General features: G+C 53.7%; 1 protein-coding gene across 1 annotated transcript in view; it reads right to left on the minus strand.

Annotated features, from left to right (window-relative positions):
- DMWD (DM1 locus, WD repeat containing) overlaps positions 1–24,265 on the minus strand; it is a 158,914-nt gene that overhangs the window by 69,150 nt on the left and 65,499 nt on the right. Inside the window, exon 2 of the mRNA XM_078660910.1 lies at positions 7,447–7,629. Coding sequence (XP_078517036.1) covers positions 7,447–7,629 — 183 coding nt within the window. The remainder of the gene's footprint in view (positions 1–7,446; positions 7,630–24,265) is intronic.

Genomic DNA, 24,265 nt, shown 5'->3' on the forward strand with positions numbered 1-24,265 from the left:
GCAATTAAAACAATACACCCCATCTTGCAGTACAAAACACCCTGATTGACAGCCTTCGGCGTATTAACAAATGCGAAGTCCAAAGGGATTGGGGTCGTTCTCAACAGTTTATCACAGCCATTAAATAGCCCCGGATTCAATAACATTCCCACCCGGCACGTGCAGACAGTGTTCAGTAGCAGCGCATAAGGTGTACCATCAGCACAAGCTAACCCACTCCTTCCGGGTACAGTTGATTGTCCAAATGCGCCTGGTGCTCAGCTGCGAGTTTAGCAATGTACGTGCGGTACGGCCCCCATATGTCTAAGGGTCTAGACGATGTAGGGATGGTGGAGGAGTACTCTACACAGTTGACATTGCAGGAGGCCAAGCTCTTTAACCAGTATTTCACCGTCGGGCTTCTTGCGGAGCACCAAAGTAAGGCCACCTCGCGCTTAGCTAACAAGAAGCCCAGCGTTGCGAGTCTGCGAACTGCTGGTGGGAAGTTCGTCACAAATCCTAACAAAGCAATTTCGGGGGTCGGAGTCAGGGGGACGCCTAGTATTTTACCAAACGTGATGTGTACCTGTAGCCAGTAGTCTTGCAGTCGGGGGCAGGTCCATGATAGATGAGCAAAATCAGCCTCTGTAGTTTTACACTTAGGGCACATAGGGGAGCGGGAGGGGTCTATTCTGTGGGCCAGAGCAGGGGTGTGGTACAAACGCCTCAGGAATTTAAAATGAATGAGCTTGTGCCGGGTGTTCAATGACACTTTCTTGGTTACAGCGCAGCACCGAGCCCACTCTACATCTGAGATCTGTTTCCCCAGATCCTTTTCCCAAGCCAGGCGGACCTTCGCATCTGCTGCAGGAGTAGCCGCTAAGCTAAGTCTGTATATTTTAGTAACCATGTGTGCCCCTGATGGATGTTGAATGACTGTAGTCAGAGGTTGCGCCTCCTCTGGAGCCAGTGGAAAGGTGGGAAATGTGGCTCGCAGTAAGGATCGCAATCGGGACAGTACAAAGGAGTCCATAAAATTACGGTCCTGGAACCGGGGGTCCTCCGTCAGACTAAAGGCATGTCCGTCTGGGAATAGGTCTCCCACTGTGTTTAAGCCGAACTTAGAGAGTGTAGTACGCACCACTGCCTCGCCAGTGATCGGAAGCCAGTGTGCATTAGGGAGGGGGAGGAGTGGGGAGTATAGTATATCAAGTTTAAGTAACCTCCGGATTTTCTCCCATGCCCAGCATGTGGACGATACCGTTTGGATATCCTGGGGGTCGCGTGGGATCCCCCTCGGGAGCAGTGTAGCCAAGGAGTGGGGTAACACCAGGTCCGTCTCTGGTTTCAAGAATAGTATGCGCGCATCTGGGTGGAACCATGGGTATGCGAAGGAACCTTGTGCTGCCAAAAAATACCTATAAAAATCGGGTACTCCCAGGCCACCCCTCTCGTAGGGCAGGGTCAAAACATGCCACGCAACTCGAGGGGTTTTGTTGCCCCATATCAACCGTAGCAGTAATGTTCGCAGCTGCGTGAATAAAATTTTAGTCAGAGGTATTGGAATATTATTAAATAAATACAAAAACCGGGGCAGTACCACCATTTTCACTATGGCAATGCGTCCCACCATTGAAAGCGGTAGCCGGAGCCATTTGTCAATGTTGTCCTCCAAAAAATCTAGTGCTCTGCCATAGTTGAGTCGAATAATGTCCACCGTGTTAAGATGGACGTGTATACCCAAGTATTTCACCGATTCATCACACCACTCCAATGGGTACTCGCATTCCCAGGGCGTAGTGGCGGCGGTCAGCGGGAAAATGAGGGATTTGCGCCAGTTCATGCGCAGCCCGGAGTAGGTGCCAAACCGCGTGATTTCCGCTAATAGTGGTGCCAAGTTTTCGGCCGGAGCACGGACATAGAGTATTAGATCATCCGCATACAACGATGCAAGCAGAGGACCCGTGCGAAATTGTAGGCCCCGGAAGCTGTGGTTGTCCTGGAAGTGACGGACCAAGGGGTCCATCGCCAATATGAATAACAAGGGGGACAAGGGGCACCCTTGTCTCGTGCCTCTGGACAGGGAGAACGCCTCTGTGAGGGTGCCATTCAGGCGTATACGAGCCGAGGGCTTAGTATATAGCAACGCCACTGTGGAGACAAAACACTCCGGCATGCCCATTCGTCTCATAATTGATAGAAAAAAGGGCCATTCTAGGGAGTCGAACGCCTTCTCAGCGTCTAAAAGCACTGCGGCTGCCGGAGTGTTGGGGTCTACCCGGTGAATCACTGCGAATAAGGTACGCAGATTCAGCGAGGTGGATCGATGTGGCACGAACCCCGATTGAGCGGGGGATATGATGAATTCCATTAAAAGGGCCAGCCGCGTGGCCACTATTTTCGCCAAGATTTTATAGTCAGTATTCAATAGCGAAAGGGGCCTATAGGAGCCACAGAGGGCCGGGTCTTTTCCGGGTTTCGGGAGCAAGATGATGACCGCTTCCCTAAACGTGGGGGGCAAGACACCCGACTCCAGAGCCTCAGCATAGACTTCTATTAACTCCGGCACCAGTTCCTCCTTGTAGGCCTTGTAAAAATCGGCCGAGAAGCCATCGAGACCTGGAGCCGCTGAGCCTCGTAGGGCGTCTATGGCTTCCACTACCGAGTCGGTTGTTATCGGGTGTGCAAGGAACTCTTGCATGTGTCTTTCCAGAAAGACCAGTGCAATTTCGTCAAGGTAAGAGCCTTGAGCACGTAGGTTTTTGGCAGTGGACGAGGAGTAGAGGGTAGTGTAATAGGTTAAGAAGGCGTGGGATATTTCGGGGGTGGTGTGTAGTAGTGTACCATCTGGGGTCGTTATTTCTGTTATGTACTGCGCCTGTCTCGGTGGGCGGAGTAGGTGCGCTAGCAGCCTCCCGGGTCTGTCTCCCTCCCCATACTGTCGTGCCGAGTGTTGTGTGGTCAGGAAATGTAGCTCTCTATCGGCTGTTTCCCAAAACTCCAGCAGCAGGGAAAGGCGGCGCGTTTCAAGTGTCTCAGAAGGGGCTCGGAGCTGGCCATCTTCCACAATTCGGATGTCGTTCTCAAGGTGTGTAAGTTGGGATCTAATAGAGCGCAGAACTCCCACATGAGTGGCAATGCATACCCCCCTGATAGTGGCCTTAAACCCCTCCCACAAGGTTGCATGTGTTTCCACTGACCCCGTGTTTAGTTCAAAATAGTCAATGATAGCAGTTTGGATTGTTTCCGTGAACACCGTGTCAGCAAGGGCCTTGCCGGGGAATCGCCATTGCCGTTCAAAGCCGCCAGGTCGTGGGATACCTAGTTGTAACGCCACTGGGGAGTGGTCCGACAATGTACGCGGCAGCGTAGTGTGTGACGTCACCCATTCAGCCACCCCGGGGGAGAGCAGCCAGTAATCTAGCCTTGTCCAAGTGTTATGGAAGCTGGAATGGTGTGTATACTCTGGGGAATTCCCGTGTAGTCTAGCTTCGATGTCTACGAGGGAGTAGCCCTCACATATATCAACCATGACTGGTCTGGAGTGTTTCCTAGTGTCTGCAGCAGCCGAAGTCCCATCACGTGTGGGGTTAAGGAGTAAATTAAAGTCCCCCCCCAACAAGTACGTGGCCAGTGGCTGTCGTGGTCAGTTTCGCCTGTAAGTCGTGAAAGAAGGCAGGGGTGTCAGTATTGGGGCCATATACATTTACCAGGGTAACCGTCTGATGAAACAGTGAGCCTGTCACCAACAAGTAACGGCCCTCCGGGTCTCCTACCGTGGAGTGTAGTATGAAGGGTATTCGTTTATGTACCAAGATGGCCACCCCCCTGGAATATCTGCTAAAGTCGGAGAAAAAGCGGTGCGAACCCCAGCTCCTAGCCAGTAGCCGGGACCCTGTAGGACTCAGGTGTGTTTCCTGAAGAAACGCAATGTCGACAGTATGCCTGCCTAGATAGTTGAAGACCTGCCTGCATTTCCTCGTGTCATTTAGACCCCTGACATTCCATGACATCAGGGTAATCCGGGACAAGTCATCCCGCCTGGGCTGTCTGGTCATGAGAGATTGTGTCTATATGTTCAATCCAGGGTGAGCCAGGGGCTACTGAGACGTGCGACGGAATGTGGTGTGTGCTTGCTGAGTGCAGAATGTTTTCAAACTAACCAATAAACTTATCCCACCCCCTCCCCCCACCCAGCCTCCAAACAACCCAGGGAGGCATATCCCCATGAACCATGCAGCGAGCCAAACAAAACACAGGGTTGCAAAGTACATTGAAAAACTATAGCTCAGCTGCATTAAGAAAAAGAGTAGTGAGACAACAGTGGCATCCGCCATGGGGAGTGGCAACGCCACGCCGGTCGGGGAGCAAACGATATTGGATAATCTGAGCATGTGTAACCAAACCAGTCTGTGCGCCCGAAAGGCAACAAGAGTAAAATTTCAGCCCGAAATGTCTAGATATAATGTTCAGCCATTGCCCGTCTCGGCAAATAAATCATCGCTGGTTTGGGAGGCATTTCTGAGCGGGGAAGCAGGCGGGTGTGACCCAGACCGAGATGGGCCCTCGTCTCGTCGCTTGTAATGGTGGCAAAATTCCTGGGCCTCCGTCGGTGTTTCAAAGATGCGGGGCCTGCCATCAATGTCCACTTTAAGTCTAGCTGGGTAGAGCATTCCGTAGCGCAGTCCAAGATTCCGTAGTGTGGCTTTAACTCCATTGAACTTTTTGCGCGCTTCCTGGACCGTGAAGGTGAAATCAGGAAAGAAGGAAAGCGTGTTGCCCTGCCATGTCACCACACCACGATCTCATGCCGCTCGGAGAACCGTGTCGCGGTCTCTAAAGTTCATGAGGCGAGCTATGATTGGGCGCGGCGGGAGACCTGTTCTGGGCCGGGGCCCTAGTGATCTGTGGGCACGTTCCACCACAAAACCCTGAGTGAAGGAGTCTCGGCCAAAGAGATCAATGAGCAACTGTTCGACAAACGTGTCCATCCGGCCAGTTTGCGTCGTCTCCGCCATGCCAGTGATGCGCACGTTGTTTCTTCGTCCCCGGGCCTCGAGATCCTCATTTTTGATGGCCACTTCTTTGAGGATCCTCTCCACCCTCTCCAGCCTCTTCAGGGATTTCGTCGCGCCATCTTCCACATCGGAAATCCTGGATTCTGCCAGGTCCAGTCGTCGGTCGTGTGCCTGGATCTTGGAGCCCATGTCTTCCATGCGGCGCTCCAGATTGTCAAATCGCCCGTCTAGCGCCTTGAAACCTGCCCTCATCTCCGTCATCATGGCTGTCATGAGGGAAGTGGTATCCTCCCGGTCTTCACCCCCAGTCGCCTCCATTCGGGCCTCTAGTGGGGGGTCAGCGATGGGTAGGGAGGCCCCAGCAAAGTTCAGTTTGCGCTGATTGAGGTCGCGTTTTCCCATTGTGGCCGTGCTGCAGGGCCACCCGGCCCAGGTCTCCGTGCGTTTACCCGTCCCCTCGTACTAGCGCTGTCCAAAATGGCCGTGTGGCTGTGCAGGGCAATGGATCGTGTACCCTCTATGGAGGCTGGTTAGGGCTCTGCCTGGCTCGAGTCACAGGTAGCAGTGAGTGGCGTACTGTGTGTTGCGGGTCAGGCGAACAAGGAGCAGTTCTTCCAGGCGCCCTCGTGGTCCGTCAGGCTAGGCGGCGTGTCTTTTTAGTCCCCTCACTAACGTTACCGGGGGGGTAGAGGGGGCCAGCCGTGCCGCAGATACGAGGCCGGGCAACGCCGGCGCCAGCAGCACCCAGAGCGGCCCCACAGGCCAACCGCCAAGCAATCCGCCCCCAGCGCGGGCCTACGTCCCCGCCACGGGCCCAATGGAGCTCCCGGCTTAAGCCCGCCCACAAGGCCGAAAAAGGCCCGAGAGCGGATCCGGCGCACAGCGCCGCCCAACGGGAGCTGGGTAGCAACAGGCCCGCCGCGGAGCCGAGCCCCCAGCCCTCAGAGCACGGACACCACCGCGGCTGGACCCCGCAGGCCACCCAGGCGCCCCCCGCGCAGCTCGCCCTACCTCCGCTCCGCACCGCCGCCGCTCCTCACGCTCCGCCCGGCCGCTGGTCGGGTCGCCGTATCTTCGGATCCGCTGCCGCCACCGTTATCAAATTTGCATCCGTCGTGCTGTGGAGGATGTTGTGCAGGATCGCGGGTTTGGATGCACCTCAGGATCGGGGGTTACCGCATTTTTCGAGCGTTAACTCCCCGGACTGGCGGAGCTTCAGCAAGAGACGGCCATCTTGGTCTCCTCCTCGGCCACGCCCCCTCAACCTTTTCTGCTTTTTGTGTTGTCAGAACATGCTTAGTGCTCCTCTCTGCCAGATCGTGGCACCCCGCCCTGACAGTAATTCAAGGCTGCAGCGGACTGAGGATAATGTTTGGAGTGTTCCACTTTTTAGGGGTTGGTATACAGTACCATGAAACGGAGTTGTTTGCTCAGCAAAGATTTGCTTGAGTTGATCTGGAGACCCATTCCAGTTGGAGAATGACTCAGCTTGCGTGCCGAACTGAACACGATAAACCAGTAGTCCAGTAAGAGCATATGAAGATGCCTTGCCCGATGCAAGGGGACTGCTATGCCTGTTATGCACCTGCAAAATGTCAGAGGAGCAGACTTCTGCTAGAAATTAAGAACCTTTTTGCAGGTATTTAAGAGATCCCTACTTGGAATCATAGAAAATAAATTGGTTCAAGCTATTTTCGTTATATCCCCTGCCACGTATCAAACTTGTAAACTTCAGGAAGATCAGTGCATCTCTGGCTATAGTTGAATCGTGCAAAGAGTAGGGGGTAACAGCTGAAGTTACAAGTTAGACACCTGTTTAAAACGACACAAAAAAGTCTCAGATGAACTAAGGGTTCTAACATTTACCTACATCACCACAATTAATGTGAATGACATCCTGGATTCCCACACTCAAACAAAGTAGACAACGCACACACAGCAGTACCCACCTGATGAATCACATTTAAAGATGTACTGAAAATACGTAATACAGTGAACACCGTACAAGAGTAGGGGAGAATTTCTACACCCAATCTACTCACTAATGGCAGAACTGTCACATTACCCACCCCGGGTCACAAAATTAAGGTATTAGTGCCTTTAAAGTTTAAGCTACAGTAAATGCCCTGTATTTTTTCGGCAGAGGTGCAGACACAGATTATGAAAGATAATGTAGTGCTGCTATCCAGAGGTGGCAGGTAGATTGTTTTAGTTTACACATCAGCTAGGTCAGTGGTAATAACATGGTCTTTTCTGTGGACAGGTTGGTGAACAGAATAGGTGAAAATAAAGCAAAATCTGTAATCTACTGACAATAATGATGCAAGTAATTATAAGTTTTGAGTGAGATGGTATGCTAGGGGTAGCAGAACCCGCGGGATAACCTTTTATGAAGTTTTTTCAAAATGAGCAAATGCACCTTGCTGCATGCCTCCACACACAAACTCACCTCTTCGTTAAAGAGCTTGCTGGTTTCCTTCTTGACCAGATCCAGATATTGCACCTGTCCAGCGGAGAAGCCCACCAACAATGAGATGCTCTCAGTCGAAGCATTGAACTGGTTAAAATCATGACAGGTAGGCTGTGTGCCTTTATAGATGCGCTTATCAATGGGCTTATTGAGGTCAATGGCCTGTGGGAGAAAGTATAAAATGCGTCAAAAGAAAAGCTAGCGAGAACTAAAGATTAGATTGATAAACAGTTGGGGAAAAAAACATAATTATGTGAAAACTGATATATTTTTATAAGGAAACAAATTATCATTCTCCTGGGAAAACAGAACATCATATCTGACAATGTGGTATTTTTTTTCAATCTGAGCACAAAATGGCTATTATGACATAAAATAAACATTAACTGGCCAATAGGTCTGCTTATGCTTGAAAGCGCAGCTGCCGCCAGACAATTATGTGATCATCACTAGAGAGGGGTTTTGGCTCTGCCCCCATGCCGGGGGACAGGAATACACTTTTTTTTTTAATGGGCTGTAGTGGTGTGCTTCCACAAAACAAGCATTGAAAAGGAAATAGGTCTTGCCTTTGATTAAGTTAAAGCCATTTGCTTTGCTAATGGTATTGTATAGAAAAGCAAATGGCTTTCACTTAATACCATCTGGGTTTTCAGAGCTGAAGAAATTACGACCTGTGCTTTCAAAGGTGCTGGGGCTACAGTAATTACCACTTAACTTTAAGCGCTATAGCATTTACCACTTGGTCATTAGGTGTACGGATGCCATAGCACCATGTCTTGTAAGCGGTACTACAGTGATAACCAGGACTCTAAGTCAGGGTATAGTGACAGTGAATGCCACCTGGACTTGCAGGCTAAATATAAGTTACCACCAGGAATTTTAAGTGCTGCAGCTACAGTGATTACCACCTCAGCGTTTATAGGCAAAAGCAAGTGGCATGTCTCGTGTAGTAGATGACAGGGTGTGATCTTCAGCAAGCACTGTTGGAAGACTCCCTCCGCCCCACATGAAGTGATATAAAGACACGTTCACGGGGTGTTTCTATAAACCGTGCAGCACGTGCAGGTGCACCGGGGCTTAGAGTAGTGAAACAGGGGGCACACTTCACCCAAATGTTGGGTGCTTTTAACGACAGATATCTTGACGACATGCTGGTCCATTACAAACCCATGTACGGTAACATGACTCTACCTTGCATTTCGTACTTGTCGTAGTGAGCACGATGGCCGCGAAGAATATGGTGGAAGTTTACTCCCTGTTCTCAATGTCCAAGCTGAACCAAGCGCCAAGACACCATAATTACCTGCTATAATCACCTCTTCCAGAAGCTTTTCCAGGGAAGAAGATGCTATGCAGGGGTGGTTCAGCAGGAAGCACTGGTGGGCCTCTCGAAACTGTCTGACGCGGGGCGCCCTCGTGCCGTGCCTCGATGCCCATGAAGACCAGGGCACCCAGGACCAGGAACAGTAGGTAAATGGACAACTGCAGCCAGTAATTCCAGATGTGTGGAAGGTCCAGGAAGACCATGGCAGCGGCTAGCGCCCACTGGCGGGCTTCTGGGAGCAGCAGGAGCTAGTCTGGGTCTAGGGTTGCCCAAAAAGACAAGCCCCTTGCGGAAGGCATGAATCCCACGGTGCTTCGGTGTCAAGTTTGCAATAGGCGCTGAGGAAACACATCCTGCGCAAGCAGGCGAGGCGCATTCAGGGACCGATGGCAGAAAGAGACAAGGAAGATTAGAGCAGAGAGCTTCATTGCGCTCGAACTCAGAGCAGCAATTGCCCCTGGAGAGAGAGTGTACTGGGAAGAGAGCCCTACCTGGGGCAGAGCCTTCAGGAGTAGAAAGGGCACAGACCTGACCAGAGGAGCACGCAGCACCAAGGTCACACAGAGTCTCCAAAGTGCTTCCTTGTTGAACCCCCTGACGTCAGGGGCCAGTCGCGCTGGGATTGGACCCAACTCCGGGAGTTGCCTGGTAACAAAGGGGCTCGTCTGACTGAAGCAACGCTGGGAGTGGAGGAGGCGTGGGGCATCTCTTGGCAACCAGGCCTCCGGGCTCCCCCCCCCTGTCGCAGCTGAACACCGTATCTGGAGCCAGGGAGCAGCGAAGTTAGAAAGCAGCTTAGCCCGGGGTCGTCGCCGACAACAGAGACTCCCTTTCAAAGGTAATGGGAGCAGAGTGGCATTTCAGGGGCTGACAGTAAAGTACTAACAGTCACGACGCATATTCGCGCATGGGGGAAAATAGTTTTTGGTCAGCGCAGTGGGGAGCGCACGCTTGCAGTCGAGCGCCATAATTATTCCTCACGTTGGGGCAGTGATTTGTGATCTGTTAAGTGGGCCAGTTTAATCGGTCCCCATGACAATGGCACAAGCAAAATAAGATGCAGTCGGACAGTCCACTGTCTGTACGTACACATGCATGTTTACCTTTAGATGAATGGCGAGAGCAGACCTCATTGGCCATCCAACGAGCTTTGGCTGAATCAATTGCAAAAGGCACTCGCAATGGCGAGAGCAGCGCATGCGCGCTGCTAAAGCCAGGCGAGACCTAAAAAGTGCTTACGATCCACAGCTGTGATCTTTTTGTTTGTTTTTCCAGCTGCCTAAGGTTGAACTTTCAGGGCAAACAAATGGCACTGTAGTGCTATTAAAGTGTCTTCGATAACTAGATAATTTATGGTGTTTTTCAGTAGCAGAGATGGAAGGAAGGCAGTCAATAACCTACAGCATTTTTAGGTATTGCTCAACAGTGCACTCATAAGCTAAAACTACCGGCATTGCCAATGCTTATTTTTAGTATCAGCAGTTGGATTGTGCCTCATATCATTAGCATAAAACTATTTACCTTTTGTAATCTGGGTGGCCTTTTGAAGGGTTCTGGAATTAGCATCAATTAGTAGTGTATGGGGACTACAGATTTGTTAAATATCTTATGTAGTAATGATTTATGTTACAAAAGGTGAAAGTAACAAGAGGCTGAGCCTGCAAAGCTGATATTTTTCCATGCACAAAGCCAAAGGACTTCAGCTTTTTCATTGAGCTAGGTGGCAGTAGTCCATAAACTTGCCTAAGCATTTTTTTTTCTAGACCGCATCATTAGCCAGGTAAACAGCTGTGATGTGTTGATATGTGCATGAAGGTGTAGTATGTTTAAGAAAACTTTAACTTAATGATTCTAAAATGTATGCTGGTGTGGTGCGAGTGAGTGAAGCAGAGCTGTAATAGTAATTTGTCTTTAAAGCTGTGTGGTGCACACAAGAGGGGGAGTGAAAGTGGTCTAATGGCTAGGGCGGTCGACCTCGGAGTTGGGGAACCGGGTTCGAGTCTCGGGAGATGCTCAACATTCTGTGATTCTGGATAAATCACTTAATCCCCCCGTGCCTAACAAAAAAATTAATGTGTCCATCTGCAACGTAACTGGTGCTCATGTAAAGCGCTCTGATACCTCCGGGCGAACTAGATGGGTCTTATGTATCGAGGAAAGCAGACTAGAAAATGCTTTTGGGTGTCCAATAGCAGCTAACTGTGGCAGTTCATAGGTGGATTGTATAAGCCAGTTGCACCTTCCCATACCTGGTGAAACTATCACATACCCAAAAGCATCCTCACATGCTCTGCTTCAGTGGTATATAACAGGTACTGATATCTTATGAGGCCTTATCCAGATGCAGCTGTGTGCTCACTCAAGTCAACAGGAAATTTAGTAATTAATGCAATTGTTCTAGATTTCTTGTATCAAATATCCATATTTGTTTGCACTGATTATATACAACTAGTCTATTGTGCCTAATACGTTACTGATTGTCATTATGGGTTAATTACTTTATAGTTTAAACTGATTTGATTACCTGATTAAGAAAACTAAGCATTTTTTTGCCTGTGCTGCTCAAATAAATATATTTTACTTTCTATTGGAAGTAAACTCCATCTCTTAATGCAACATTTTAACAACCCTCTCATTGCGACACAATATTTTTAGTGGTTATATGTTACATCCAATTTATAGTCAAGTATGTTTTTCTATTTTCTTAATTTGCATTGTTCACGTCTTTTTTCAACCTTTTTGTTAATGTCATCAATATATGTTATTTTTTTCTTTTTTATTTATAATTGCAGCTCATCTGTTAGTCTTTCAATTTTCAAAGGAAAATAATCTATCACTTTAGCTTGCACAGCATTTCATTTTTCACTGCATCCTTGGTGGTGTGAGGACTGCAATTCCCGACCAGCACCACTTCCAGCCACGCATAAAAGCGCCTCGCGTCTCCCACGGCAGGGTAGCCGCTTTTAACATTTCACTTGGTGTGAGGGAGGAGGAGTGCAATTCCTAGCCAGCACCGCTTCCAGCTGCGCATAAAAGCCCCTTGCGTCTCAAGCGGCGTGGGATGCGCCCGGGCCCGTCCAAGGCCGGAGGTGACTCTTGGTTTTCTGGTCTCCGCTTTCTTGCCCTCCAAGCATCACTCCTGCTAGAGTTTCTTCGGGACCTAGTGGCGGAGCGTGGCTCATAGAGAATGGCAGGGAACTTTGGGACTCTTACTGGGTTCATATGGACACTTACTTGGGTGATGTGCAGGTAAGAGCCATCTTTCCAGCTTATTGGTGAACGCTTGTTGGTAATTCCCCGTATACCAGCCTATCTTGTATTGGAGGTGTTGGAAAGGCGACCCCCAGGGGAGACAGAAGGTGTCTGACTGTCAGCCCCGAGGCCCACCTCTCTGTATGGAATAGGCCGAGCGCCGTAGGGAGGCCTCCTGGGCGAGGCTCCTCTCCTACAATCGTACCAGCAGAGCAATCACACTACTTACAGATAGACACCACACAGGAAGGATGTTCACAAGAATCTTTATATAAGTTTTCAAAGCAAGTTCTTGGCAGGGTAGCGGCAAGGATCGAGGGATCCGTAATGTCGTGGTCTCGGGGGAAAGGGGGTAGCGGGACAGTCTCGGCACCCACTGGTGCGTGGATAGTTCAAGGGTTCAGGCCGCGACAGCGTCAGCAGGGCCCCGAAGGTGGTTCAGCTTGGACAGGCCGCGACGGCGTCAGCAGGGCCTCGAAGATAGTTCAGCTTGGACAGGCCGCGACAGCGTCAGCAGGGCCTCGAAGATAGTTCAGCTTGGACAGGCCGCGACAGCGTCAGCAGGGCCTCGAAGATAGTTCAGCTTGGTCAGGCCGCGATGGCGTCAGCAGGGCCTCGGAGATAGTTCCAGGTGCAGGAGTTACGATCAGGATCAGCCGTGACGAGGTCAGCAGGGCTTCGACTCTAGATACAACTGCTGTCTTGATCCGGGGCTGGCCCAGATATAGGACTGGAGGGCTTTGATGTCCGGACCCTCGCGCCTGGGGGTCAGAGGGACCGGGATGACGGTGTCCAGACACCCAGCAGGGGGGCGGAGCCAGCGCCCAGGGAGCCGGGAGAGTGATCGATACCAGGCGTCCGGGGCGGTGGCAGGCCCATCGAGACTCACCTCCTCCGGGGTCTGGTCGAGTGGCCACTTTACCACCTGGGAGGATCCTGGTGCCTCGATGTCTGGGCTTCGCTGGGGTCGGGCCCAGGATGGCTGCGGCCACGTGTTCCGGGCGTGAGGGACCCAAGATGGAGTCGGGCCGGAAAGGGTGGCCTGGTCAGGGTGCCAGGCTGGCAGCGTTGGCGAGCAGGTCCTGCCGGGGTACCAGGGAGGGGGAGAGCTGTAGGTGGCTCGGGAGGCTGCTCGCGCCGATGGTTCGTGGAGGTGCGTGTCAGGGGGGGTCGATAGCCGGTGAATGGAGGGCCGATGTCGTCCCGGGCCCTCCATGCGGACGGGGCCGGACCACGCCACGAGGCCGTGTCCAACACACGTCCCCTCCAGCTGAAGGCGGGGAGAGTCACCCATCTTCCTGGGGGCTCTCTTCGTCGAGGCGGAAAAATCGGGACAGGCCGTCAGCGTTGGCATGGTCACTGCCAGGGCGATGCTCCACAGTGAAATCCATGCCTTGGAGGGAGATGGACCATCGCAGCAGTTTGGGATTTTCGCCACGCATGTGCATCAGCCACCTTAGGGGCCGGTGGTCAGTCTGCACCCGGAAGTGGGTGCCGAAGAGGTAGGGCCTGAGTTTCTTGAGGGCCCACACAACAGCGAAGGCTTCTCTCTCGATGGTGCTCCATCGCTGCTCTCGGGCCAGCAGCCGCCGGCTGATGAAGGCCACAGGATGGTCAGTTCCCGCAGAGTCCATTTGTGATAGGACCGCCCGATGCCGTGCTCCGAGGCATCGGTCTGGACCACAAACTCTCGGCTGTAGTCGGGGGCCTGGAGCACAGGGGCGGTACACATGGCTGCTTTCAAGGTCTCGAAGGCCACCTGACACGGGGGTGTCCACTGCACTTTTTGGGGCCGGTTCTTCGAGGTCAGTTCTGTGAGGGGGCCCACAATGCTCCCATAGTTCTTGATAAACCGCCGATAGTACCCTGTGAGCCCCAGGAAGGCTCGGACGGCGGTTTGGTTGACCGGGGGTTCCCAGGCTAGGATGGCGTCGATCTTGGGTTGGAGGGGAGCCACTTGGCCGCTCCCCACTTGGTGTCCCAGATAGGTCACGGACCCTTGGCCTATCTGGCACTTGCTGGCCTTTACAGTTAGCCCGGCCCGGCGAAGGGCGGTCAGGACTTCCCAGAGGTGGTTCAGGTGCTCAGCCCAGTGGAGGCTGTAGACCGCAATGTCGTCTAGGTAGGCGGCACTGAACTCTTCCAGCCCCGCCAGTACCTTGTTCACTAGTCTCTGGAAGGTGGCCGGGGCGTTTTTCATGCCGAAGGGCATCACCTTGAACTGGAAGTGGCCGTCGGGTGTGGAGAAGGCGGAGCGCTCCTGGGCGCCAGAGGTGAGGCCGATCTGCCAATATCCGGCGGTGAGGTCGAAGGTACTGAGGTACTTGGCAGCCCCCAGGCGGTCGATTAGTTCATCGGCCCGGGGGATGGGATGTGCGTCGGTTCTCGTAACAGCATTCAGCCCCCGGTAGTCGACGCAAAACCGGAGTTCTGGCGGGGTGCCAGGTGCGGCGGCCTTGGGGACCAGGACCACTGGGCTGGCCCAGGGACTGTCGGAGGGTTCAACTACCCCCAGGGCCAGCATCTTGGTGACCTCCGTCTGGATGCAGGCCCTAACTCGGTCGGGGACCCGGTAGGCCCGGTGTCGTACTGGCTGACTGTCCCCGGTGTCGACATCGTGGACACACCATTGGGTAACCCCGGGGGTGAGGGAGAACAGATCTGTGAATTGTCCCAACAGCTCGTGACAGTCTCGGCGCTGTGCGGGGGTCAGGTCGGGGGAGAGAGAGATCCCTTCGACGGAGCCGTCTTTCTCAGTGCACTTTAGGAGGTCGGGCAAGGGCTCGGAGTCGTCTTCGGTCCCATCGTCGGTAGCGAGTAGCAGGCTCAGTTCGGTGCGGGCAAAATGAGGTTTGAGCCGGTTGGCGTGCAGAACCCGGAGGGGGTTCCGGGGAGACTCCATATCCACGAGGTAGGTGACTGGGCTCTTGCGCTCGATGACCTTGAAGGGCCCCGACCATTTGTCCTGGAGGGCACAGGGTTCGACCGGGGACATGACCCAGACCCGCTGGCCCGGCTCGAACTCGATGGAGGAGGAGTGCTGGTCGTACCAGCGTTTCATGTCCTCCTGACTGGCCTCCAGGTTGGCCTCTGCAAGGGCCCGGAACTTCCGAGTCTGGTTTCGGAGGGTCAGGAGGTACCGGTAGACATCCGGTGGTGCGTCTTGGACGGTAGTTTCCCAGCCCTCTTTGACCAGGCTGAGCGGACCTCGGACAGGGTGTCCGTACAAGAGTTCAAAGGGACTGAACCCCAGGGATTTCTGTGGTACCTCCTGATAGGCAAACAGGAGGCAGGGCAGCAGGACATCCCATCTGCGTCGTAGTGGCTCTTCTAGGCCCTGTATCATCCCCTTGAGTGTCCGGTTGAACCGCTCCACAAGTCCATTCCCTTGGGGATGATACGGGGTGGTGAACTTGTATGTGACCCCGCACTGTTGCCACAGGGACCGCATATATTTAGATATAAAGTTCGTGCCCCGATCGCTCACGACCTCCCGGGGGAATCCTACTCGGGAGAAGATCCCCATCAAGGCCCGCCCCACCACGGGAGCGGTGATTGTTCTGAGGGGGATGGCCTCAGGATAGCGAGTGGCGTGGTCCACCAGGACAAGTATGAAGCGATGCCCTTGTGAGGTTTGAGGGTCCAGGGGCCCCACAATGTCTATTCCCACTCGCTCGAAGGGGGTGGTTACGACTGGAAAGGGTTGGAGCGGGGCCTTCACCTTCCCTCCGCTCTTTCCGCTGGCTTGGCATGTCGGGCAGGTGCGGCAGTGGTTATGTACATCAGTGCGCATTTTGGGCCAGTAGAAATGGGTCACCAGGCGGCTGTAAGTTTTGTCCTGCCCCAGGTGCCCTGCGAGGGGCACATCGTGCGCCAGGTTCAAAAGGAAGTCTCTGAATCGCAGGGGAACCACTAGCACTCGGCTGGCCCCCAGCTCGGCAATTTTCTGTTCGCTGTATAGGAGGTCGTGGTCCCAGTAGACCCAGTGGGACCCTGAGGTGTCCCCGGTAGCTTGGGCAGCGGCTTGTTGGCGGGTCCCCTCGAGGGAAGGGCAGGTCTTCTGTTCCTGCCGAAACTGTTCTCGAGTGGGACCACCCTCTTGGTGCCATTGGGCTAGTTCGGGGATGTCGCTGAGCTCGTGGTGGTTTCCGGGCTCCGAGGGCCTGGTCTCGGAGTCGCATTCTTCGGGGATGGTAGAGGGCGGTGGCTCGGGCCACTCCGGCTCCTCGGTCGGGGCGGCCTCGGTCGATGCCGGGGCTCGGGCTGCCATAGATCGGGTCGTCGCACAGACCCACTCTGGTAATCCCATCATTCCTAGGTGCTCCCTCCGCTCGACTTGGGCCCAGGGGGAGCTCTCGAGGTCGTTCCCAAGGAGGCAGTCCACGGGGGCGTCGTCCCGGACGGTCACCTTGAGGGTGCCCGACACTCCCCCCCATTCGAAGGGAATTCGGGCCATCTGGCATAGAGTTTCTGAGTTGTCGGCGGCCCTCACGGGGCAGCGTACGTTCGGGATGATCTGTTCGGGGGTCACCAAGTGGCAGCGGACGGCCGTCACACTGGCTCCCGTGTCCCGGAGGGCTTCGGTCCGTCGTCCATTGATGTGGACCCACTGACGGTATTTTCGAGTGTTGCTCGGTAGCGGGGCCTGGGGTACCAGGTCTCTATTGCCCAGGCAGGCTAGGGCCATGGCGGCCGGTTCATACTCCATTTGGTCTTCCTCGTAGACCTCTACGTCTTCTTCTCTCTCTTCTCCCAGTGCTGCAGCAGCGAACTGGCGGGTCGGAGGCCCCGTGGTGCCGGGACGTTGGTTCATGGGGCAGAGGGGGTCACTGGCATAGTGACCGGTCCGCTGGCATCTGTGGCAAGTAATGTTCGGGTGGGGCCCCGGCCGTGCTGGGGGGTCCCTCTTCAGGGACGGCGAAGTGTTACTCGGGGGATTCCCTGGAGGGGGACCCCGGCCCGAGGCCGGCGGGAAGCTTCGGCTCGGGTTCTGTCCTCCTCCGCCTCCCCGCTGGCGGGGGTGCCCCCGGCCGCCCGGTCCTGTTTCTCCTATCGGTGTTCGGGGGACCCGGGTGCTCACCCATCGATCTGCCTCGACGGCGAGTTTCCGGGGCTCGGTTAGCTTGCTGTCGAGTAGATGCTGTCGGAGCTCGACGTAGCAGTTGTTGGAGAGGTGCTCCCAAACGATGAGGTCGAACAGCTGCTCGTAGGTGGACACTTTGCTGCCCTTTATCCATCCTTCCAGGGCCCTGCTATAAAAGTTCACGTACTCGACCCACGTGGTGCCGGGGATTTTCTTGCAGTCTCTGAATCTCTGCCGGTACATCTCGGGGGTGAGGCCATACCGGACAAGCAGGGCGTCCTTCATGTGGTCATAGGAGGACATTACGTTGTCGGCCAGCTCCAGCAGGGTGTCTCTTCCTTCGCTGACGAATCTCCCCCATAAGCCGGCACCCCAGTCTGATCGCGGAATGCGGTGCGCGGTCATGGCAACTTCGTACGCCTTGAACCATTGCTGGATATCGTCATTCTTGTAGTACTCCTTGACGATATCCTTCGGGATGTGGACCTTTGGGTCGGCAGGAGGTGAGGGGTTCCGGGCTACCGTGGCGCCAGCTTCTTCGAGTTTGGCTTTGATTTCGAGTTCTTTAAGGCCACGCTCGTGTTCGTACGCGAGTTTTTTTTCTTCCAATTCTCTTTGCCGCCGCCTCTCTTCCAGATCTCCCTCTAATCGCAGTTGTTCAAGGGCCATTTTCTTTTCTGCTAATTGGAGTTCTCCGTCCAGCCGGAGTCGGGCTAACTCTAGTTCATGGAGCCGACTCCTCTCTCGCTCCCGGGCATCTTCGTGGGAGAGGCCCGGGTCCCTGTTGGCGGTTCTTTCCTCTATGGGGGCTATGACGGTACTCACGGGTACTTCTCGGACAATGTCCTCGTTCGGTTGGGGTGGGGTTTCTCTGGACTCCACCCAGGTTTGCAGCGCTTCTTTGAAATCGTCCTTTGTACTTAGTCCAGTGGTAGCGATACCCAAGTCTTTGCAAAATTGTTTAAGTTCTTTATGGGTATATTCCTCTAACAGGTCTTTCTGGAATTCTGCGGTCGTTCCGGCTTCCTTAGTAGTCATCGTGGCTGTGGGTCTCTGTCAGTAGTGACGTGTTACTCGCTGCACGATTTGCGTGGGCTCGGATCCCGTCGCTTGCCACCAATGTTGGAAAGGCGACCCCCAGGGGAGACAGAAGGTGTCTGACTGTCAGCCCCGAGGCCCACCTCTCTGTATGGAATAGGCCGAGCGCCGTAGGGAGGCCTCCTGGGCGAGGCTCCTCTCCTACAATCGTACCAGCAGAGCAATCACACTACTTACAGATAGACACCACACAGGAAGGATGTTCACAAGAATCTTTATATAAGTTTTCAAAGCAAGTTCTTGGCAGGGTAGCGGCAAGGATCGAGGGATCCGTAATGTCGTGGTCTCGGGGGAAAGGGGGTAGCGGGACAGTCTCGGCACCCACTGGTGCGTGGATAGTTCAAGGGTTCAGACCGCGACAGCGTCAGCAGGGCCTCGGAGGTGGTTCAGCTTGGACAGGCCGCGACAGCGTCAGCAGGGCCTCGAAGATAGTTCAGCTTGGACAGGCCGCGACAGTGTCAGCAGGGCCCCGAAGGTGGTTCAGCTTGGACAGGCCGCGACGGCGTCAGCAGGGCCTCGAAGATAGTTCAGCTTGGACAGGCCGCGACAGTGTCAGCAGGGCCCCGAAGGTGGTTCAGCTTGGACAGGCCGCGACGGCGTCAGCAGGGCCTCGAAGATAGTTCAGCTTGGACAGGCCGCGACGGCGTCAGCAGGGCCTCGAAGATAGTTCAGCTTGGACAGGCCGCGACAGCGTCAGCAGGGCCTCGAAGATAGTTCAGCTTGGTCAGGCCGCGACGGCGTCAGCAGGGCCTCGGAGATAGTTCCAGGTGCAGGAGTTACGATCAGGATCAGCCGCGACGAGGTCAGCAGGGCTTCGACTCCAGATACAACTGCTGTCTTGATCCGGGGCTGGCCCAGATATAGGACTGGAGGGCTTTGATGTCCGGACCCTCGCGCCTGGGGGTCAGAGGGACCGGGATGACGGTGTCCAGACACCCAGCAGGGGGGCGGAGCCAGCGCCCAGGGAGCCGGGAGAGTGATCGATACCAGGCGTCCGGGGCGGTGGCAGGCCCATCGAGACTCTCCTCCTCCGGGGTCTGGTCGAGTGGCCACTTTACCACCTGGGAGGATCCTGGTGCCTCGATGTCTGGGCTTCGCTGGGGTCGGGCCCGGGATGGCTGCGGCCACGTGTTCCGGGCGTGAGGGACCCAAGATGGAGTCGGGCCGGAAAGGGTGGCCTGGTCAGGGTGCCAGGCTGGCAGCGTTGGCGAGCAGGTCCTGCCGGGGTACCAGGGAGGGGGAGAGCTGTAGGTGGCCCGGGAGGCTGCTCGCGCCGATGGTTCGTGGAGGTGCGTGTCAGGGGGGTCGATAGCCGGTGAATGGAGGGCCGATGTCGTCCCGGGCCCTCCATGCGGACGGGGCCGGACCACGCCACGAGGCCGTGTCCAACAGGAGGGGTACCCGAGGACCCTGAAGGGCACTTGCTTGGATCATTTATTCCCATTGACCAAACATCGCTTGCCATGGGAAAACGTAAATTGGTGGCGGGCGACACCTTAAAAGAGCCCCTGAGTACTGTGAGCACGAAGGATGCCTTCTTACAGTGTGTGGTAGGGGTTGTGGACAAGGAGATTGAACTGGCTACCTGGCGTCTGTTTCGTTCACCCATCCCTCCTACCTCACAGGGCTCCTCTGATCCACGAGTAGACTCCTTAATACCAGCCCAAGATGCATGTGCTGTCACAGCACACGGCAAGGCTGTGGTCTCTGTGCCATCCTTTTGGACAGCTGCATCCTTCCTATCACGGCATACAGTAGGATACATATCTGTACTCCTAATCCTCTGGTACTCTCTATGCATGCACAATGGCATATTGCATTGAGCTAGAGAATAACTTCTCACTTAGGAGAAATTCTCGTGGCAAAAGCGACCGTTCAGATCTTGCTCTATTAGCATTCCCTCAGAACAACAAGTGTTAATGCTCTTTTTTTCTGCAAGGTTTTAAATTTTCTTGAGGGTCAGCTTTGTGGGTGCCTCACCGAATTGACTGGAGCGATTGACATATAGTCCATGCAACTCCTACAGCTAGTAACAGATGTGGAAACTCTTCATTCTCTTCCAGTATGGCCTAGCATACATCACATCAAAATAAAAAAAGTTCGATATGAACGGCTTTTACCAGGGCACAAGTCATAAAAACAAGCATTTGCAATGCAATAGGTCTCGCATTAGTAAAGTTAGAGCTATTGGTCTTGTAAATGACACATTTTGTATTTATGTGTTGGTTTTGAAAATAGCTAAATTAATAGCTTTGTCATTTACAATGCCAATACTTTTATCTTTTGCAAATGTGACACCTATAGCATTTGTAATGCAACATGTTTTGTATTTACGTGACTTCGATGTATTGATATTACAAATAACTGGCTAAATTTTTTAAAATAATTAATACTTAAATAAAAGTTATTGTAATTTATAATGGCAATAGCTTAAACTTTTGTAAATAACTTTTGTGAAGATTATGTTCAGTGTATTTTATTGTGACGAAAATTCAAGAACAGAAGTGAAATATTAACATCTTTTTGTGACATTTGTAATAAAGCTTGAAACATTGAGAGAACATATTTGAACCAGTTGTTGAATGGTTGCACAGATTGATACTGTGGTGGCGCTGAGTGATGTTGTGGTGACGAGTGATGCTGTGGCGATCAGTGATGTTGTGGCGACGAGTGATGCTGTGGCGATCAGGGATACTGTGGTAGCGCATAGTGATGCTGTGGCGATCAGTGATGCTGTGGTAGCGCATAGTGATGTTGTGGCAACGAGTGATGCTGTGGCGATCAGGGATGCTGTGGTAGCGCATAGTGATGCTGTGGTGCCCCCGAGTGATGCTGTGGTGCCCCCGAGTGATGCTGTGGTGCCCCCGAGTGATGCTGTGGTGGTGCCATAGATCGAGTGAGGGCGAGAGATAGATAGAGTGAGGGCGAGAGATAGATAGAGTGAGGGCGAGAGATAGATAGAGTGAGGGCGAGAGATAGATAGAGTGAGGGCGAGAGACTCCCCACTCGCCACCCCGCTCCCGCCTCCCAGCTGCTCCTCCCTCCCTCCGCCCCCTCCATTCTCCACTTATGGCGGAGTGGCCAACGCGCAGCAGGCGCGCCACATGCGGCGCGCCAAAGGTAAGCCCGTCTACGCCCGTCCGCGCCTGGACCGCACCCAGCGCCAGACCCCCTGGCCCCTGTAGTGACCATCCCCCCCGCAGAACATACGACACCGCAACCCTCACTGCCCTTAACACCGGCAGACTCCCCGACTGCCACCGAGCTGCCCCAGGCCGTACCCATGGACCTTTCACCTGCAAGTTCTGCTGCATCAGAACCCACACTACAACCACAAACGCCAAACAGAGCTCCAACAACAACCACCTGAAGTGCATCTTGCTCAACACCCGTTCGGTCCACAGACACGCCATAGAACTATGGAACCTACTTGACACCACAACTCCAGACGTCGCATTCCTCACGGAAACCTGGATGAATGCCTCATCTGCACTCGGCATCGCCATAGCCATCCCGGACGGATACAAGATCATCCGAAGAGACCGCACCAACAAAACAGGAGGAGTGTGAGAAGTTGGCCTGATGTGCAGTGCTCACTATTCTAGTGATCACTATATATCAGTCCAAACAACCTTTATTGATGATTGGTTGTAAGTCAACCTTATAGACCAGCTATCCTAGTAGCATGGATACGAGCAGTCTAAGGCTAAGACTCTAGAGGGCGTGTTAAGCCAGCTGTTTTACCATCACATTACCCCTTGAACACCCAGTGAAAGGACACCACACAAGTGTTATGAAAATAAACAATGTATTTATTAGAATCACAACAACCCTGTACTCTTTATGAGGACAGGGTGCTAAGCACACAACAAAACTCTTACGAAAATACTTTTAAGTTAGCACGTTACACAAATGCCCGAGGGGCACGAAAAACCATATACGCTAAAAGTGGAAGGCGAATTACTAGCAGGTAAGTAACAGTTCTAATAGGCTTTGGAATCGCTAGGACTGGACTAGGGAATCGTTAGATTACTACTAGGAGGCCTAGGGGACTCGGGTGCAGAGTGTGCACTCTCACGCGGGATGCGGGACAAAGTCTATGGAAGCTAGAATTCACAAAGTTAGTGTTCACGGGCGAACCCGACCTGGTAGGGAGAAAATGACAGTGGATCCTGACCCTTGGATAGTGAGGCTATGCTGGGACACCGGAGTGCCGAAGTTACCTAGCCCAGGGGCTGCAGCTGCATAGGTCTGAAAAGACGTCGGGGATCTCGTTGCCGGACCAGGAGCCTGGAAGGAAGAAGTTGCTGGCAGGCGACCAGTGAAGAAAAGTTCGATGGATCCAAGCCTGGATCAAGGAAGAAGAAAACCTGAAAGCAGAGGGGACCAAGTTCTTGAATCACTAGCCAGTGATTAAGTGGGCACCAGGATGGCACCGGGCGAAGTCACCGCAGTCAGGTGAGTGGGCGCTGCTGGGCTCTGCAGTCTCTCGGACCAGGAGGCGTTGTCGGCGACCAGGATGGAGGTGCGAGCTGTCCCACGAAGGATGAAGTCGTTGGCGTCGAAGTTACCCAGGATTGGGCAACAAGCCTTGGCTAATTCAAGCCCACGCGGTGGACTCAAAATGGCGTCTTGAGTGGACCAGGAGGGTCCAGGGTGCTCCTCTTCTGGGAGGGAGCAAGGGCCAGTCTGGAGCAACCAGACCAGCAGCAGAGATGTCGTCGGGCGTCGTCAGGAAGGCCACAAGCCAACGGGATAGTAGCCAAACAACGCGGTGAGCAGCGGAAAGCAGAAGGGCCCCACGCAGATCGTGGAGATGCTGGGGGGCTGCACTTCGGAGCTGGAGCTGCTCAGAGTCGGGGCTTCTCGGACCCCAAAGCACTCACCAGTAGATTACTCGGCGGGCTTGCTGGAAAGAAGTCGTGCAGTCTTGCAGATGGCCGGTCCCTTGAGGTCTCGTCGCACCCACGGTTCTCAGCTGGGCTGTAGAGGTGGGTAGAGGTCAGAGGTGCCAGGGAAGCCGGTTCTCGTCGAGCTGGGCAGTCGGATTCCGGAGGAAGGACTTACAGCAGACCGCAGTGTTCTTAGATGGTGCCTGCGGATGCAGGGTGACTACTCCTTAGTCACAAGGGAGAAATCTTAGGAAGAAGTCTTGAGTTCCTTTCGCAGAAAGTAGTTTCAGGATTCAAAGATGATCTGATTTGGAAGGGGGCCAGTCTCTACCTTTATCCTGTAAAAAGGGGCTGGCACGCGACTAAGTCCTGCCCTATGGGTGGGACTAGGAGGGGGGTGGTTACACCCACTTCCTTGGCGGGCTTTTCCCCAGCACAGGGTCTGGAGTGACCCTGGAACTGGTTCCAGCCGGCCTATGCACAGTGAGCACCGGGGTGCTACTTGCAGTCACCTTCCTCTAAAGCCCTGCCTACCTACAATACACAAAACCCTGTCTGGGACGGTGCTGGCACCGCCCCTGGCAGGAAACCCTTTGTCCTTATCTCCTGCGCTGGGAGGACTCCCAGCAGCAGGAGGGCAGACTTGTGTCTCGGTGGCAGCATCCATTTTGTGAATGCTAAGGCTCTGTCTGACTTTTAACCGGGTTATAGGTTACAGGCATGTCGTGTCCCTCTAGAAGGGTGGAATGCTAACCCCGTCGCCAGAATTGGCGAGGGGTTAGTATTCCAATTCGTATGACACCTTACTCGACATGTTTTGATAAAGCGATACCAGAGTTGGCATATAACCGCGAGGATTATAATGCACTTAAGAGTATATGGTATGCGATATCATGGAAACGGCTAAGGGATGGATCCCGAAAGCCGCAGACAGGCTCAGCTCATGCCAGAGCACCATCTCACACGATTCCAAGCACTCTGCCTTCAGGATTGTTAAGGCCTGCCATAGGAGTGACTGATAGGAGATCTGTGTGTCCATTTTTAGGGTTAGATATAGGTATACTATATCTAAAGCAAAGGGTGATTACACCACCTTGCCCCAGCTGTCAAGCAGCCAGTTGTGTCAGATTTGGATGGCCAGCCAGGGGT

The sequence above is a fragment of the Lissotriton helveticus genome, chromosome 9 (genome assembly GCF_964261635.1).
Source record: "Lissotriton helveticus chromosome 9, aLisHel1.1, whole genome shotgun sequence".
Classification (NCBI taxonomy): domain Eukaryota; kingdom Metazoa; phylum Chordata; class Amphibia; order Caudata; family Salamandridae; genus Lissotriton; species Lissotriton helveticus.